We start from the raw sequence: 14095 nt of genomic DNA, 5'->3' as shown, positions 1-14095 counted from the left end.
CGGAAGGACCCGGGAGGCCTCCTGTCCCCCTGTGGGAATGTAAGAGGGGACCGGCTCAGCAGACCCCTGCCTGGAGGCAGCCCAGGAACAGGGTCCCGAGGGGCTCGGGGTCTCCTCTCTCACAGAACCACCTTCCAGCCCAGGGGCTCTCCCTTCTTGCTGAAACAGCAAGTTCTGGGGGTCTTCCTCTGCCAGGGAGGGAGGGCCTCCCATTCCCCTTGTGAGGAAGTGCAACTCAGCCTGGGGAAACGCTCCAGCATCCTAGAAATCAGCCGACCCTGGGAAAATTCCACACTTTCCCCCACCAGCCAAGAGCAGGGCCAGAGCTTTGCAGGGAGGGTTCCTGCTGTGGAAAGGGGGGGGGCACCTGCCCAAACTCTCCCTTCTTCTGCCAGGAAGGCCCCTCCCCAACGTGTCCTCTGGACATCTGTCGGAGGTTTAGAGGCTCAGTGGGCGTGTGCTGGGAGGAGGCAGGTTGGTTGGCTGCCCAGCCCCTTTCAGGAGAGCCCTGGCCCTAATCTCGGAGTGGCAGAGCCTGGGAAGTGCCCTGGATTGGGGGGCAGAACTTTCAGCTCTGGCGCAGCTGCAGGAAGCTTTGCGGGTTTCTGGGTTGTTGGCAGCCGGAAGCAGGGATGAGCTTTGCCTGCAAAGGATCCCCCTTAGAGATGCCTGGCAGGGCGAGAGAAACGCTGGGCTTCTTGCATCAGCTGATGGGGACACCTCCCTTTTGTGTACAGAATTCCAGGGATCAAGCCCACCAACCCAGTGGGGTAGGCGGAGCAAGAGGACAGCAATCCAGGAAAGAGGGTAACCTAGATTCACACACATCACCCTAGATGATGGTGGTTTCTTAAACCCTAGCTTAGCGCACCATTTGAACGTAACCACTTGGTTATGTGACACGTTGCTACTTGCTGACATTGGAATCGTCACCAGAGCTGTCTGAAGTGCACAGGAAGGAAGTGGTTGAAATATGTTTGCCTAACATGGCTTCTTCAGCTCTCTGGGTTTAATACAAGTACACATCAAGCTGTGATCTTCTAGCAAAGCTCATCTCCATAACTTTTGTCCTAATCAGGTGGGGAATGGACTTCCAAATAGAATCGATGCAATACTTGAAACTATTTATGTGCAAGAAAGAACCCGGGGCGCATGACTGAACCGGGTCCAGCTCCCCAGGAGCCCTCCATGGACTTAGTGGTCCGGTTCCTGGGGCTGGTCCTCAGGCAGTTGGCAAGCCTTCCCGGAGTATTCTTGGGAAGGGCCCAACACTGGCTCTTGGAAAAACACCCACCTTCTAGGCAGAGCCAGGCAGAGGCTCAGATTCACCCTCTGCAGCACACAACAGGCAGGAGGGGGGGAGAGAGGAAAAGACACACATGTGGAGCTCTGGAAACCCAGATGTCCTTGGTAACAAAATTTTATTGTCATGATTGAAGACAAGATTTATAAATGTACTCTAGCAACTTGTTGATAAAATAGCAAGTATCCCACATTTGTAGTTTATTGTCATTTGGAACAGAATGGGAAACTAGGAAAGGGTTATGATGTCCGTGACATTTGGACCTTCCGCACCACTTTGGCGGTGGCGGCAGCAGCAGCAGCAGCAGCAGCAGCAGCAGGTCCACCAGGTCCACCGTGTGCCCAACACCCCCGGGGAGACCAGCATCCAAGATGAAAAGAAGAGGAGAGCGGTGGAAAGCAGTGCACGCGTTTCAAAGCCCACAAAACAGCCACCATGGTTGAAGTCTCTGAGGAAAAGAGGGTCTCCGCTGGCCGTAGCCAGAGAGGAGGTCAGCGTACCAGCAGGCTATGCTTGGGGCCATCCACCCTTTCCAGCTTCTCAAAGTGTTTCCTGGCATTTCGGATGTTTATCAGTGTTGCTGCAGAAGCTGGAAAAGAGGACCGAGGAGGTGAGACCATCCGCATGACCGGGTGGGTCTGGGACAGGAAGGGCAGGCCTCCTTCCAGAAGACCCTCCAGCACAGCAACCCAGCCTAGGTGAAACAAACCTCCTCCAGAGTGCCACTGCCACAGGCAGCCCCCCGGAGGTCAGCCTGACCAAGAACAGCCCTGCTCTCCAACTTACGGATGGAAGGGTCTGACATGACGACCATCACGTAGGTGTTGGATGTGAAGATGTCAATGAAGTCAGCAAAGTTGGAATTCCTGACCTCCATGCTCTGGAAAGATGCAGCCAACTTACTGGGGGGGGGGGAGAGAAAGGAGGGGAGAATGTTAATTGCTTCATCCCAAACAGCCCCCTTACTCTTCAGGCCTCCCTCCCCAACATTACTCTGATGACGCAGAGGCCTTTGCTTGTTCACGAACTCCAGGGAAAGGCAGCCCCACCCCAATGAAAGGCCTCCTTCTGTCAGTCAAGAACAGCTGAGATAAAATGGGCTCCAGGACTCCCATGGGGTCCATGAGAACTGCAATGGACATCAGTGGTAAAAGAGCAGAACACGGGCTGGGCTGCCCAGTGGGCGCAGGGAGTGGATCTTTCCAGAAGGCAGCCTCTCTCTCTTGCCTGCCGAGTCTCCGCTTTCTCTAGGCAGAAACGAGCCCCGCCCAGCCTGGCGGGTCTGGAGGCCACCCGGTGCCCCTGGCCGACACAGAGGGAGATCTCCTGGAACGGATCCTCCGGGACAGACCTGTGCTCTCACCTGCAGCTCAGCTTGAACTGCTTAATGATGTTGCTGATTTTCTCAAAGCGGTGAATGTCCCGCTGCTCTTTGCACTGGTAGTGCGAAATGACCTGTGAGAGGAGGCACGAACGCATCAGGCCGGCTTTCTGAGCCGAGCAACAATTCAGCCGAGGACCAAACTCCCAGCCAGGAGAAAGATGAAGCATCCAAGCCGTGCTGGGCCTTCAGGGGCCCAAGAGGGCATTCCCCAGGCCCAATCCATACTCACCAACCATTGTGGCGGAGCCACGGAGGACAGATAGATTCCTCATCCCAAGCTTGTATGGAGGAGCTTTACCACCCAGTAGAGCTGTGCACCATGGTTCTCCGAGCGGCCACAGAGAACCAGAGTCCAAGCTATGCCCACTATCAGAATGGATGGAGGCCTATTCTCGCAAGGGGACATCCTGGCTTCCACTTTTGGAAACCAGAGCAAGACATGTGGGAGGCTTGGAGGGCCCCTCCCCCGCCCGTGCCCAGGGTGGGCTCCATTCTTGGAGACTAGTCCATCTTCCTGCTCACCAAAAATGTGGCTCTTTCAAACAGAAGAACTTCATCAGCTTCAATGATCTGAGCAAAATTCCTGAGGTTCGTTTCCAGCTGCTGAACATTAGGAATAAGCTGGTAGACTATGCTGGACCACGCCTGCCAAAGAGGAAGCACAGAAGACAGCTGAACTCTTGTCCCATCCTGAGACCGACCCAAAGTGAAGAGGGCAGCAAGACTCTCCTCTGGGCAGTCAGCAAATGGAGGAAACCGCCCTTTAGAAGGAAGAGACTCGCCTCCGGACAAAACAGCCCAATTTTCATCTCTGCTACCCTCAGCCCAGAGGGATTTGAGAAGCTATTGATGAGGCAGGAGCATTACCTACTGCTCACAAACTGAAAACCCCACTTTTACAGTCTGTAGATAAGCGAGGATCTGAACCCAGGGCTTCCTCCAGCTCACGGCTTATAACTTGGTCATGATTAGCAACCATGATGGCACAGAACCACAAACCTTGTAGAGGGTCTCATCCCAGATGGACGTTCTGAAGCAAGAGCATTCCAAAGGGCGGGACAACCGCTTTAAATCCTCTTCCCGTTCCTTGAAAATCTAATAAAAACAAACAAAAGACGACAAATTCCCCCAGTCAATATAAGCATCGCCAATGAAGCTGCCCTCTTTGAGAGAGAGGATCATAGTCATCTCAGCAAGGCCACCACTGCTGGGAAAAGGGGACAAACTGGAAAGGCCTCAGCAAGAAATCTACAAAGGAAAAGGGAAAAAATTCCAGAATTTTTGATTAAAAATGGAGTCAGGCCTATGCACCCACAGTTGCCTGCCAGACTCAGGGGGTTCTGCAGTTGGAGAGCCTGTGTCATCTGCAGACTCCCATTGCACCCTCAGCTGTTGGTAGAGGCAACAGACATTTTGGCAAAGCCTAAAAATGGAAAAGCAGCAGTTTCTGAAAGAGGAAAGCTTAGATGCTTTAGCAAGTGGAGCCGCAGTAACCCCACCAGGTGCAGCAGTGCACACCCAGAGTGAAAACCAGGAGGGAGGATGGCCTTGTTACCCCCCAAAGGCTACAGATCCTGCCAGAGCTCTTTGACCGAAAGCGATGCCTCCCGTTTTATTTGGAGGCTGACCCTCACCAGATCACGCTGGTCCTCCTGGACTAAATCCATTTTGTGGACAAGGCAGAAAATCTTGGCATCGGGAGAATTCTGGAGAATGGCCTCCAGGCAGGACTGATAGTAGTGCATGTCTTTCTCCAGCTCTCTGCTCTCCACATCAAAGACATAAATAAGGACCTCCACATTGCGAAAGATGTTGTCGCGCTGACTGGTGAAGTAGTTCTCCATGAAGGTGTCCTGGCTGGAAGGAGAAGAGCCACCCTCAAAGACCAAGTCAGACAGAAAGAGGAAGAGAGGAGCTCTCGGCTGGGGACACACTCCTGGGGGAGGAGGGGGGATCCCTTCCCCATACCCAGATAAGAGAGCTGATTCTGCTCTGATCTACCAGTTCTGAACTCCCCGGAGATCTTAGTTGCGCTTTCCTGGGGCCGTGGGCACCCTTCCTCCTGGAAGTGCCCTTGGACCCAAAAGTAGGGGAAGGGCAGACAAAATAATTACCCGCCACAGTCCCAAAGGTTTAATACCAGGTTGCCCAGAAACCGAACATGTGAATGCTCCACGTCAACTGGAGAAAAAGATAAGAAATGAATTACAGAGATGTGAAACCATCCCCAGCAGAAGGAACCTGGGGTAAAGCACAGAACAGCAGGTTTGCTGAACAATCATGGCCTGTTGAATGAACCCCAGTTGCTCGAGTCCACGCAAGCACCACGCTCTAGGTCTAAGCCAAAGAAAGCAGCTGTTGCAGGCGGGNCCCGCGGCCTGGGCCGGCTCGCCGGAGGCTCCCTTCGGCCGCCGCGGCCTTCCCCGGACGGGACGCCGGCACGGCTGGCTCAGCGGCCTCTTCCGCGGGCGGGGTGGCCCTGGGCAGGTGCGGAACCGGGGCGGGCGGGCAACCCCACCTGTGTTCGGGACTTGCCCTGCGGCCGAGGGGCGCGGGGGCAGCGGCCTCTCCGCGTCGTCGTCCTGCTCCCGGAAGGCCTCACAGCCCCAGCCTCGCGTAGGTCGCTCGCCCGGCTCCGGACAGCCCAACCCACCGCGGCACCTCGGGACAGTCACGTGAGCCGCGCCGCCGCCGCGCCGGAGACTCCGCCCTCCTTCGGTCAGGTGATGTAACGCGACGCGCCGACCACAGAGGCAGCAGCGCCTAGAGCGACCTTCCCGCGCGAAGCCTCAGGAGCCATGCTTCTTGAGGGTGCCGTGCTCTCCGGAGCCCTGCCGGGGAAGGCAGTTATGCGCGAAGGGAGTGACGGTTCCCCGTGGCAGCAAGGCCGGGCTTGCTGTTCGCATGCGAAGGACATTTCGGGGATTTCGAAGCCCAGATTGGTGTTCTCTTTGTAGGCCCGCAGGCGGCACCATGGGTACACTCTCCGCAGAGGGAGGCTTCAGTAAGGGCGGAACTCCCCAGGCCGCGCCAGATGGGGCGATCTGGCAGCGTTGCTACCATCGCGTCCCATATGGTCTAGCGGTTAGGATTCCTGGTTTTCACCCAGGCGGCCCGGGTTCGACTCCCGGTATGGGAAGACGTGACTTTTTTTTTTTTTTTGTGCTCTACCGCCGGGGGATCGGGCAGCCGCCCCCCTCGGAAGCGCCAGCTCTGCTCCTTGAGAGCCGGGCGCAGGGCCAGGTCCCAGCGCGCTTCCTCACCAGGGACTAGCCCCTTGGCCGACAGGGCAGCCGTGGGGAACAGCTGCCTGGAGGCCTTTCCCCTTTCGGCGATTGGACGGCGCGGTTCCGCGGGGCGGGGCTTCGGGAAGAAAATGCACCTGCGGGGCTGCCTGGGGCAGAGGGGCGATGGCGGCGGCGGCGGCGGCGGCGGCGGGGCGAGGTGAGCGCCGGGGGGGGGAGCCGGGCTCTTTGCCCTCGTCTCGCTTCTCTTCCCCCGGCCAAGCTCGCATCTTTGGGATGCTCGCGGACGCTGCGCTGATCCTCCTGGAGGGAAGCGAAGCCGAGGCGGCAAAGAGACCGGGCGAGAGCCCCGACTCCGGGCCAGGGGGGGGGGGAGGGGGTCCTGGACGACCTCCGCTTCTGAACGCCCTGAAACGTCCCGTTTGCCCCCCGGCAGGGCCGGCCCGCGACTCCCTGGAGGCCTTCTTGCTGGAGTTTGACCACGCGGTCCGGGACTTGGAGCCCAGGGCCGCCTCTGCTCGGCATGAGCCGCCCCCGGAGGCTTTGAGGAAGCGGGCCCAGGGCAGCCTCCGTGACAGCGGCATCGAGGACTCGGACGGTGAGCGCCCGCTTCTCCTTCCTCCCAGGGAGGGGAGATCCTCTCGCTTCGGCTCCCCTCCGGTTTGGGGGTGCTGCGCCCGGGACTGTGGAAAGCGCCCTGCTCTGCTTCTTGCCCTCGGCCTGGCTGCACAACCCTGGAGAAGCGCGGACCCTTCCCAAGTTGCTTCTCTCCTTTTGCTGCTGAAGGCAGCAACCATCCGAGAGGCGCACGAGCCCAATACATGATTAAATGTGCTTTTTTCACTTCCCCTGACTGGTCCTGCTGATGAGCTGCTACCTCCTCGGCTTCCTCTCCAAGCATTTGCTGAAGAGAGCCGCCCTGGACTGGGGAGGGGAGGGGGTCGCGGGGAGGGGGAACAAAGGGCCACCAGTTGAGGCAGCGTTTCTCTTTGCTTTCCCTGCAGGCAAAAGCATTTCTCCCAGCAGCAGCCTGAACAGCAGCGAGGAGGACCTCCGTGCTGGTGTGGCTTCTTCCGAGACTCCTGGCTCCACAGGTACAACTTGGGAGTCCAAGGGGAGAGGATGTGGGCAAACGGAGGGGAGCTGCCTGTGTTTACGTTTGTGGACCAGAAACAACAATTTGGGATTCTTTTATTGTCCCTAGAGAGGCCAAGTCCCCAACTGGAGTCAGAACAGACCCCTCCGGACCCATTAGACTCCTTGGGATGTCTCCCTCTCCCTCTCTCCCCCCCCCCCTCTGTCCACCCTCCCTCCCTCCTAAGTCTCCAGTTCCACCAGCCTGTGTGGACCTTCACAACTAAGAGAAAATAAACACCACCGTGACTGAAAGTTTTGTTTGGCTTTTTCCCCCCTTTTGGTATTGCTGAGATCCAATTATTCCAATCTTTAACTTACTCTGATCTTTGATTCAATCAAGATTTGTTAGGCTGAGGAAACTGACAAGCTAACACATCTTATCTTGTAGCTAAGCTTGGTGACACCCTTGAACTGGAAGCATTCATTGCAGACCTGGACCAAATCCTGAAAGGTAGGTCTGGGGCTTGTAGGAAGAAGCCCAAAGGATCCCCCCCCCCCCCGCACATCATGCTTCTGCCTTTGCCAGCAGGGGCTTCTGGAGAGCCCCTCAGGGCAGAAACGGTGGTGCAGCTGGCACAGATGCCTTTGCAGAATCTCTGGGCTTTAAGTGCTCACTTGGGTCAGTTCACGCTGAGGTCGGTGACTGGGGAAGCTTTCCAAACCCTCTTGGAGGATTACCGGCCTGGGTATCAGCAGACTCTGTGCCTCTGGCTGATGCAGAGCAGGCTGGGAGGGGCCCAAGGCAGAAGTTCTGGAAGGTTTAGCCCAAGTATTCCTTTCTTGTAGAAATGTGACCAGCTTTCCTCCTGTGCTCTTCAAGATGAAAATCTGCCTGCTGATGTCTTGCTGAATGGACCCCAGCCTTTTTGGCCTGGGAGAAGACCCCCACCAAGATTCCTGATGCATCAGCTCTGACTGCCCCCAAAGCCAGCCTACTTTGCACCTGGCTTCTCTGCAGGGAAGGGATCACAGCTGTTTCCCAAATACTTTTGTGCTAGAAGTCAAAGCAGAAAGTCTGAATCCCAAAGACTGTTCTGCCATTGGATTTATTTTTGAAATTCCACTTTGAGAAGAAAGCCGGATTACTTTTTGGATTACTTTTTGAAATGCGTGTGCTTCTCAAGAGACTTTCTCCTCGCCCTTTGCTTCATTGTGACAGGCTGTGTGGAGGGGAAGGAGACCCAAAGAGTCTCCTTGGGAGCTGAAGCCCCAACAGGACGCTGCTCTGTTCCCTCTGCCCGGGCTGGCTCTGCTACAGAAGAATGGCCTGTACAGGGCAGGGGAGTGCAGCAACCCTCTGGCCTGGGGGGGGGGGCTCCCAGCTTCTTGAGGGGGGGGCTATTGATGTGGAGGGGAAAACCTGGCTAGGGGAATGTCTGTTCAGTTGCTGGACTGCCAAGAGCAGCCTTCTCTTTGCTGAGTTCTGAGGGGGCTCTGATCATCAGAGAGGCTGCATTTCTCTCTGCACGGAGCCCCCGAAAGGCCACTTGGCAGAGAAGAGGGGAGGGCCCCACTTTTCTCCCAGGTGGTGGGTAGGGAGAGGTTGGAGGTGGAGGAGGGCCTTGTAAGTTTCATCAGAGGAGCCAAGTTGTGCCAGGGGATTGGAGATTTATTGGCTCTTGTTTTTATTTTTTGTATAATGCTATTCTATGGTTGTGAGTCTCCCAGAGTTCAATTACAATAATAATAATAATAGTAAGGTTGGAAGGGACCTTGGAGGTCATCTAGTCCAACCCCCTGCTCAGGCAGGAAACCTTATACCATATTCTAGTTTTAAGATGAATGGCTGTATTTTAAATATTTGAAATAATTGTAAATCAAATGCTATTGTTTTTGTGGATTTTGCTGTAGAGGAGTTCCTACCGGACCACCTTAGGCAATGAAATAAATGCCCACAACAGAAATGAAAAATAGGCATGTATCTAAAGGTTTGTAAGGTTGAATAAAAGGAAATTCTTTGCTCTTTGCGCTTAATGCTGCCTTTAATTCTCTGCTCCGAGAGCTTTTCTGGCTTGCTGGCCTGTGGCACCCATTTCTGCGATCACGATGCCTTCCGCGCTGATGCCAGAGCCCCGGCCGGCTGCTGCTCCTCCGCGACCGAGCCCAAGATGCCGCAGCAGCGCGTGGGAGGACGGGGAAGGGAGCAGCGCGGCTCGGAGCGCCTCTCCCTGGAGGCGAGCCGCTTCCTCAGCCCGCGGACTGCGCCGAACAACTCCGGCTTTCCGGGCGCCCCGCTCGCGCTCGTGGCAAGGGGAGCAGAGCGCTTGCAACCTGCCGAAGCCCGAGCGTGGGGCGGACGGGTGGCTTCCGGGTCTGTCCTCTCTCAGCAAACGGGAGGGAGGGAGGGGCGGGGGCCCAGGCTGCTCGTGCTCCGGCCGCAAGGAAGAAGGTGGCCGAGGTTCTTCGCGCCCGGCCTCAGTGGCTTCAGCCTCAAGAGACGGTTGCTTAGAATCGGTTTGCAGGTGAGCTGCAGAGGAAGGAGGAGGCAGTTGCCTGGAGCGTCGCCCCTGACTCCCTTCCTTCAAAAGTTCTAGGGCTGAAGACTGCAAGCGGCCAAGCCCCAGAACACCACCTCTTCGCGGGCGAAACCTCCCACCCTCCCCGGGGCTGCACGGAGCCACTGCCAAAGGGAGAAGCCCATGGCTGACACTTGTAGCATCCTGGGGAAGAACCAGCTCTTCTCTGAATCCTGGATCGCCCAGTTTTCCTGCTGAGAACTGGGAAGGTGAACACAAACCCAAATTCCTTTCTGCTGGGGGAGGGAAGTCCCTGGTCAGGATCCAGAGACTGAGGTGGCTAGCCCCACAGAGACCTCTCTCTGTAGGGTTTTTTTTCCCTCCTGTCCAAGCAAAGAATGGCTTTCAAGGATATCTAAGGAATAATCCATTCAGGTACTTTGCCCCCTGCCTCTGGTAAAAAGGCTCCTGCTGGCCCCAGGCTCAGTCTGTAGTCATAACAGACCCCTAGGACCAGAAAAAAATTGGATTTTTAAAAAACAAATGAAAAATCTCCCAGGCATTTTTCAAAAGTGTCACACAGTTTGTTAGATCTCTGAGGTAGGGTCTCTGTTCTGTGGGCCTTCCACATTATCCCAAATGTGCCGTGTTCAAACTCACAAGGGCTACAAGTTTCAAAGGAAGAAGACATAATGGCCAGTTCATGCATAATGCTAAACCATGATTGTAGAATAAACCATGAGTGGCTGATTAACTGAAGTACTCAGCCCAAAAACATGGTTTCTAAATCACCACGCTGGCAGCCACATCTCTTGGCAAGCACTTCTCAGCCTTGGCCCCAGTGGATTGCCATCCGGATGATTCCGGTGTGGGCACTCAGGACATAGGCCCCCGTCCATCTGTCTGTCCGTCCCTGAGGTGATTCTCCAGGGGCTGGCCTGGTGCTGCCTCCTCCAGATCACAGAGCGGCTGAGGCACAGGCAAGTGAGCTCCCAGCCCCATCTTCCCTTGGGGCACAATCCTGCCCTGCTGGGGCTGTGTCCCTTTGAGGAGAACCTGGCTCCTCAGCTCCAATTAGCCCACAGTCAAAATAGGGCTCTTCCTGCCAACTTCCCCCTATCTTCTGTGCACATGGCTGCCTGCTCAGCTACACCCATGGCTGCCTGGGGTCTTATCATGGCTAGTGAGTATTGAGAGCCAACCGTCTCCCTGGCTTGGCAGGTAGTCCAGCACATGCTATCTCTTATGGTGCGGAGCTCTTGCAGCTCAACCAGACAAGATTTCCATGAAACAATTTAGAAGGCTGGCTTGCAGTGGGGGAGGGGAGCGGGCAGTGACAGTGACCTCTGTGGGGCTTTGAAACCCCCCTCCCCCGGCTGAGATTGCAATTTCAATTCCTTTCTCTTTGGCGTTTTCCTTTCTGAAGCAGGATGTGGAGATAGTGACTGACGCTGTGGCAGGAAGCTAGAAGTCAGGCGGCAACTCCCCTCCTAACGAAGGAGTTTGGGTTCATTGGGGGATTTCCTGGGAAACCCCAGTCATGAAGCCCCAGCCCTTTGCCTTCAGTTTCTATCTAGACACTGCAGCAGAGAAGCTGCCTGTCTTGGCAGGCCAGGTTGGGAAGAGCAGCACCAGAGCGGGAGGCCCAGATCCCTCCTGTAGTCTCTTGTCCTGGCCTTAGGAAGGGGCTGTGTGTTGGGACAAGCTGGTCCTGTCCAGGAAGGATTGGGGGCTCCTCCTCTGTCCACCTCTCTCCTCCCCAGGCAAGTCACTCCCAGGCTGCAGAAGGGCTGCTGCCTTTGCTGCTACCCATTTTCAGTTGGCACTGGGTTTTTAATAGAACTACCTATCTATATAGATCTATCTTTCTGTCTGTCCGTCCGTCCATCCATCCATGTATTTGTTTGTATCCCACCCTTTAAAAATATTTTTACAAATAACTCAAAGCAGTGAACAGATCCAACACACCTTCCTCCTCCTATTTTATCCACAACAAGTCTGTGAGGTATTTTAGACAGAGAAGAGTGACTGGCTCAAAATAACCCAGCTGACTTTCATACATAAGGCAGGATTTGAACTCACGGTCTCTTGCTTTCTAGCCTGGTGCCCTAAGCACAAGACCAAACTCGCTCTATTAAACATTAAAATAAGGGTTTTAATAGAACATCAAAGAAACATAACACTTCATTCAGATTAGGTAAGTCAAAAAGAGTTTCTTCAACTCCAGGTTAAGTTCTGTTGGGGGAAGTGTTAGTGGCCGAAATAGTTCCAGTTCAAACAAACCATCTTCCTGTCCAACCCTATTTTGGAAACGTGCAAGCACTCAGCTCCTCTCAGAAGGAGAATGTCACAAGAGGCATCCAAAGTGTGAGAAAAAGACATGTCAGGAAGTTGCAAGAGGCAGTGAGTGAGCAGGCCTCCTGTGACAAACCCCAGCCGCAGAATGGAACTGCCCAGGAGTCACTGTTGTCCTGTCTTAAAAGAGAAAACTGGTGGGAAATGATGACTCACTGCCCTCAAGTTCTCTGAGCAAAACAGGAGTGCCTGAACTGGTGTGGCATCCAGGAGTCGAGAGGGAGAAAGCCTCCGGGGGGGGGGGGGGCTCTCTCAGCTGACCTGCATCACAAGGCTCTTTTGGGATAATGGGGGAGGGGGTTCCTCTTTTGGTTCCTTGGAGAGTTTCGGGATGACAAAGATCCTGTTCTCGTCCAGCAACCAGCGTTGGTGGGAGGGAAAGTGAAACTCCGCAACCCTCCTGCTCTCTCTGAGCCAGAGTTCCTCTCCTCTCCCCTCCGGGGCCCAAACATGGCAAAGCCATGTAGATTCACGCGGGGTGCTGGTGTCATGGTCACGATTTTATCCTCCTCTCCGAGGGTGACCCTGCAGATGAGCTGGCCAAGGTGAAAGAGCAGCCTCACCTCCTTCCTTTTAGCCTGGGAATGGCAGACAGGGTCGAGTAAAAGTGGCGTCTGAGCCGTTAGACATTTGTGAAATGGATTACTCGATGGTTTCTGAGTTAAGTTCCCTTACGTAGCATTTGTTACTTTAACCTCTGCTAAGCCTCCCCGTGGGCAGACCGAGCCCTGCCGGGTGCCCGTTGAACAACCGCGTTTCTTTCGTCTGCGCTGCGCAGGTTCCGTGCCCGGATTTGAACTTTAGCGGAATCTGCAGGGGACAAACCCGGAGAGTTTCTCAAGTCAGCAACTCCTGCGAGAGACCTTCGGGGCAGAGAGCGACGGGTCCCCTCCCCGCCCCCCGCTCATCTCCAGGGCACATCGATTGTAATAAAATGGAAAAAAGAGATTTCTCCTGCAAGGCGGAGCACACCAAGAATCGCGCCCTGCCCCGCGCGCTCCTGTTTAAGCCGCCGCGAACGGCAGCCCCTCCCGGCGCAGAGCATCGTTTCCCCGGGGGAGCCTCGAGCGCCCGCCGAGGGTCCTGCAGGAACCGGCTTTGCGAGACGGGCGAGAAACGGCGGCGGCCCGCGGTTGGGGGAAGGCGCCCACCGGCCTCGGGCTCCGGGCTTTCCTTGACTTTCCTCCTAGAGAGCCCCAGCCGGCCACGGACCGAAGCGGGCGGCTGGGCGTTGGGGACGCCGCTGGGTCCCGCCTAGAAGCAACCTCCAGAGCAGCCGGGAGGGGGCGCCGGCACGCAGCTGGGACAGCGCCCGAGACAAACATGGCGACTCCGGGGCCGGCCCCTCCCTCCGACCTGCGCACTGGAAAGACCCGCCCCTCGCTCCGCGGCCGCCCGGGAGAGGGCTGTTCCCGGAGTCACATGACCTGCCCCTCCCCGCGCGTCCGAATGGCGCCGCCCTTGCCCGGCCGGTGGCCGCCCGCCCGCTGAGAGGAGGAGGAGGCGGAGGCGGAGGAGCCCCGCCGGCGCCGCGCAGGTGAGGGGCGAGGGCCGCGTCAGGTCCCCCGCCCGACCGTCCGCCTGGGGGAGGAGACCCGGGACTGGACCCGCAGCGGCCCCACCGCCCGCCCGCGGACCCTCTAGCGCCGGGCTGGGGGGCGCCGGGGGGACGAGAGCGGGCCCGTCCGGTGTCCGCCGCGCGTCCCCTTCCATGGGCTGCGAGGCGGCGAAGCGGCGCCGCGTTTCCCTTTCGCCCTGCGGGGGCCCCGCATTGTGTGCCCGGGAGCGGCCGCGTGGCCGGGGGAGGGGGGTTGGGGGCTGCCCGCTGCTTCCCGGGGCTGCGGGCGGAGAGCCGCGTCTGGGAGCCTGAAGGCAGGAAGGAGGGAGCCGGCCGCCGCCGCCGCCCGGGCACCGCAGCGAACGGCCTGCCCGGCTCTCTGCCGGCCCCACCGGCGGCTCCGCCTTGCCGCTTGTAAAGAGCAGAGAGCGAAGCCGCTTCTGGCCGGACGGCCGCTCTGCGGGGCTTCGCTTGAGCGGGCGGCCCGGCTGGGCTTATTTCCTGCCTTGTTGCCCTGAGCGAAATGCGGGCTCTTAATGACCGCTCTGGGCGGCTTGTTTTCTGGGACCCCCGCAGCTGGGGCAGAGCTTGACCGCCGCCACCCTAAGACCGGAGGAGGAGGAGGAGGAGGAGGAGGCGGCGCCGTGACGGGGAGGG

The 14095-nt window shown here is 57.1% G+C and overlaps 1 protein-coding gene and 1 non-coding gene across 2 annotated transcripts; one reads left to right on the top strand and one right to left on the bottom strand.

Annotated features, from left to right (window-relative positions):
- Positions 1-1617: 1617 nt before the first annotated feature.
- On the bottom strand, positions 1618-5750 carry LOC107303206 (ras-related GTP-binding protein A). The gene is made up of 8 exons (XM_015832409.1): positions 5555-5750; positions 4802-4868; positions 4322-4544; positions 3687-3782; positions 3210-3332; positions 2667-2758; positions 2090-2205; positions 1618-1892 (listed from the first exon to the last, which is right to left on the bottom strand). The coding sequence occupies exons 1-8, from the start codon at positions 5748-5750 to the stop codon at positions 1795-1797; spliced, it is 1011 nt and encodes a 336-aa protein (XP_015687895.1). The 3' UTR covers positions 1618-1794.
- A 4-nt stretch (positions 5751-5754) lies between these two features.
- On the top strand, positions 5755-5826 carry TRNAE-UUC. Its single transcript has one exon. It is a non-coding gene; the product is annotated as a tRNA-Glu (tRNA).
- The last annotated feature ends 8269 nt before the right edge of the window (positions 5827-14095 follow it).

The sequence above is a fragment of the Protobothrops mucrosquamatus genome, unplaced genomic scaffold (genome assembly GCF_001527695.2).
Source record: "Protobothrops mucrosquamatus isolate PMUCROS unplaced genomic scaffold, P.Mucros_1.0 scaffold4, whole genome shotgun sequence".
Classification (NCBI taxonomy): Eukaryota; Metazoa; Chordata; class Lepidosauria; order Squamata; family Viperidae; genus Protobothrops; species Protobothrops mucrosquamatus.
Note: the sequence above shows the minus strand (reverse complement) of the source record. Positions and strands in the feature narration are given on the sequence as shown.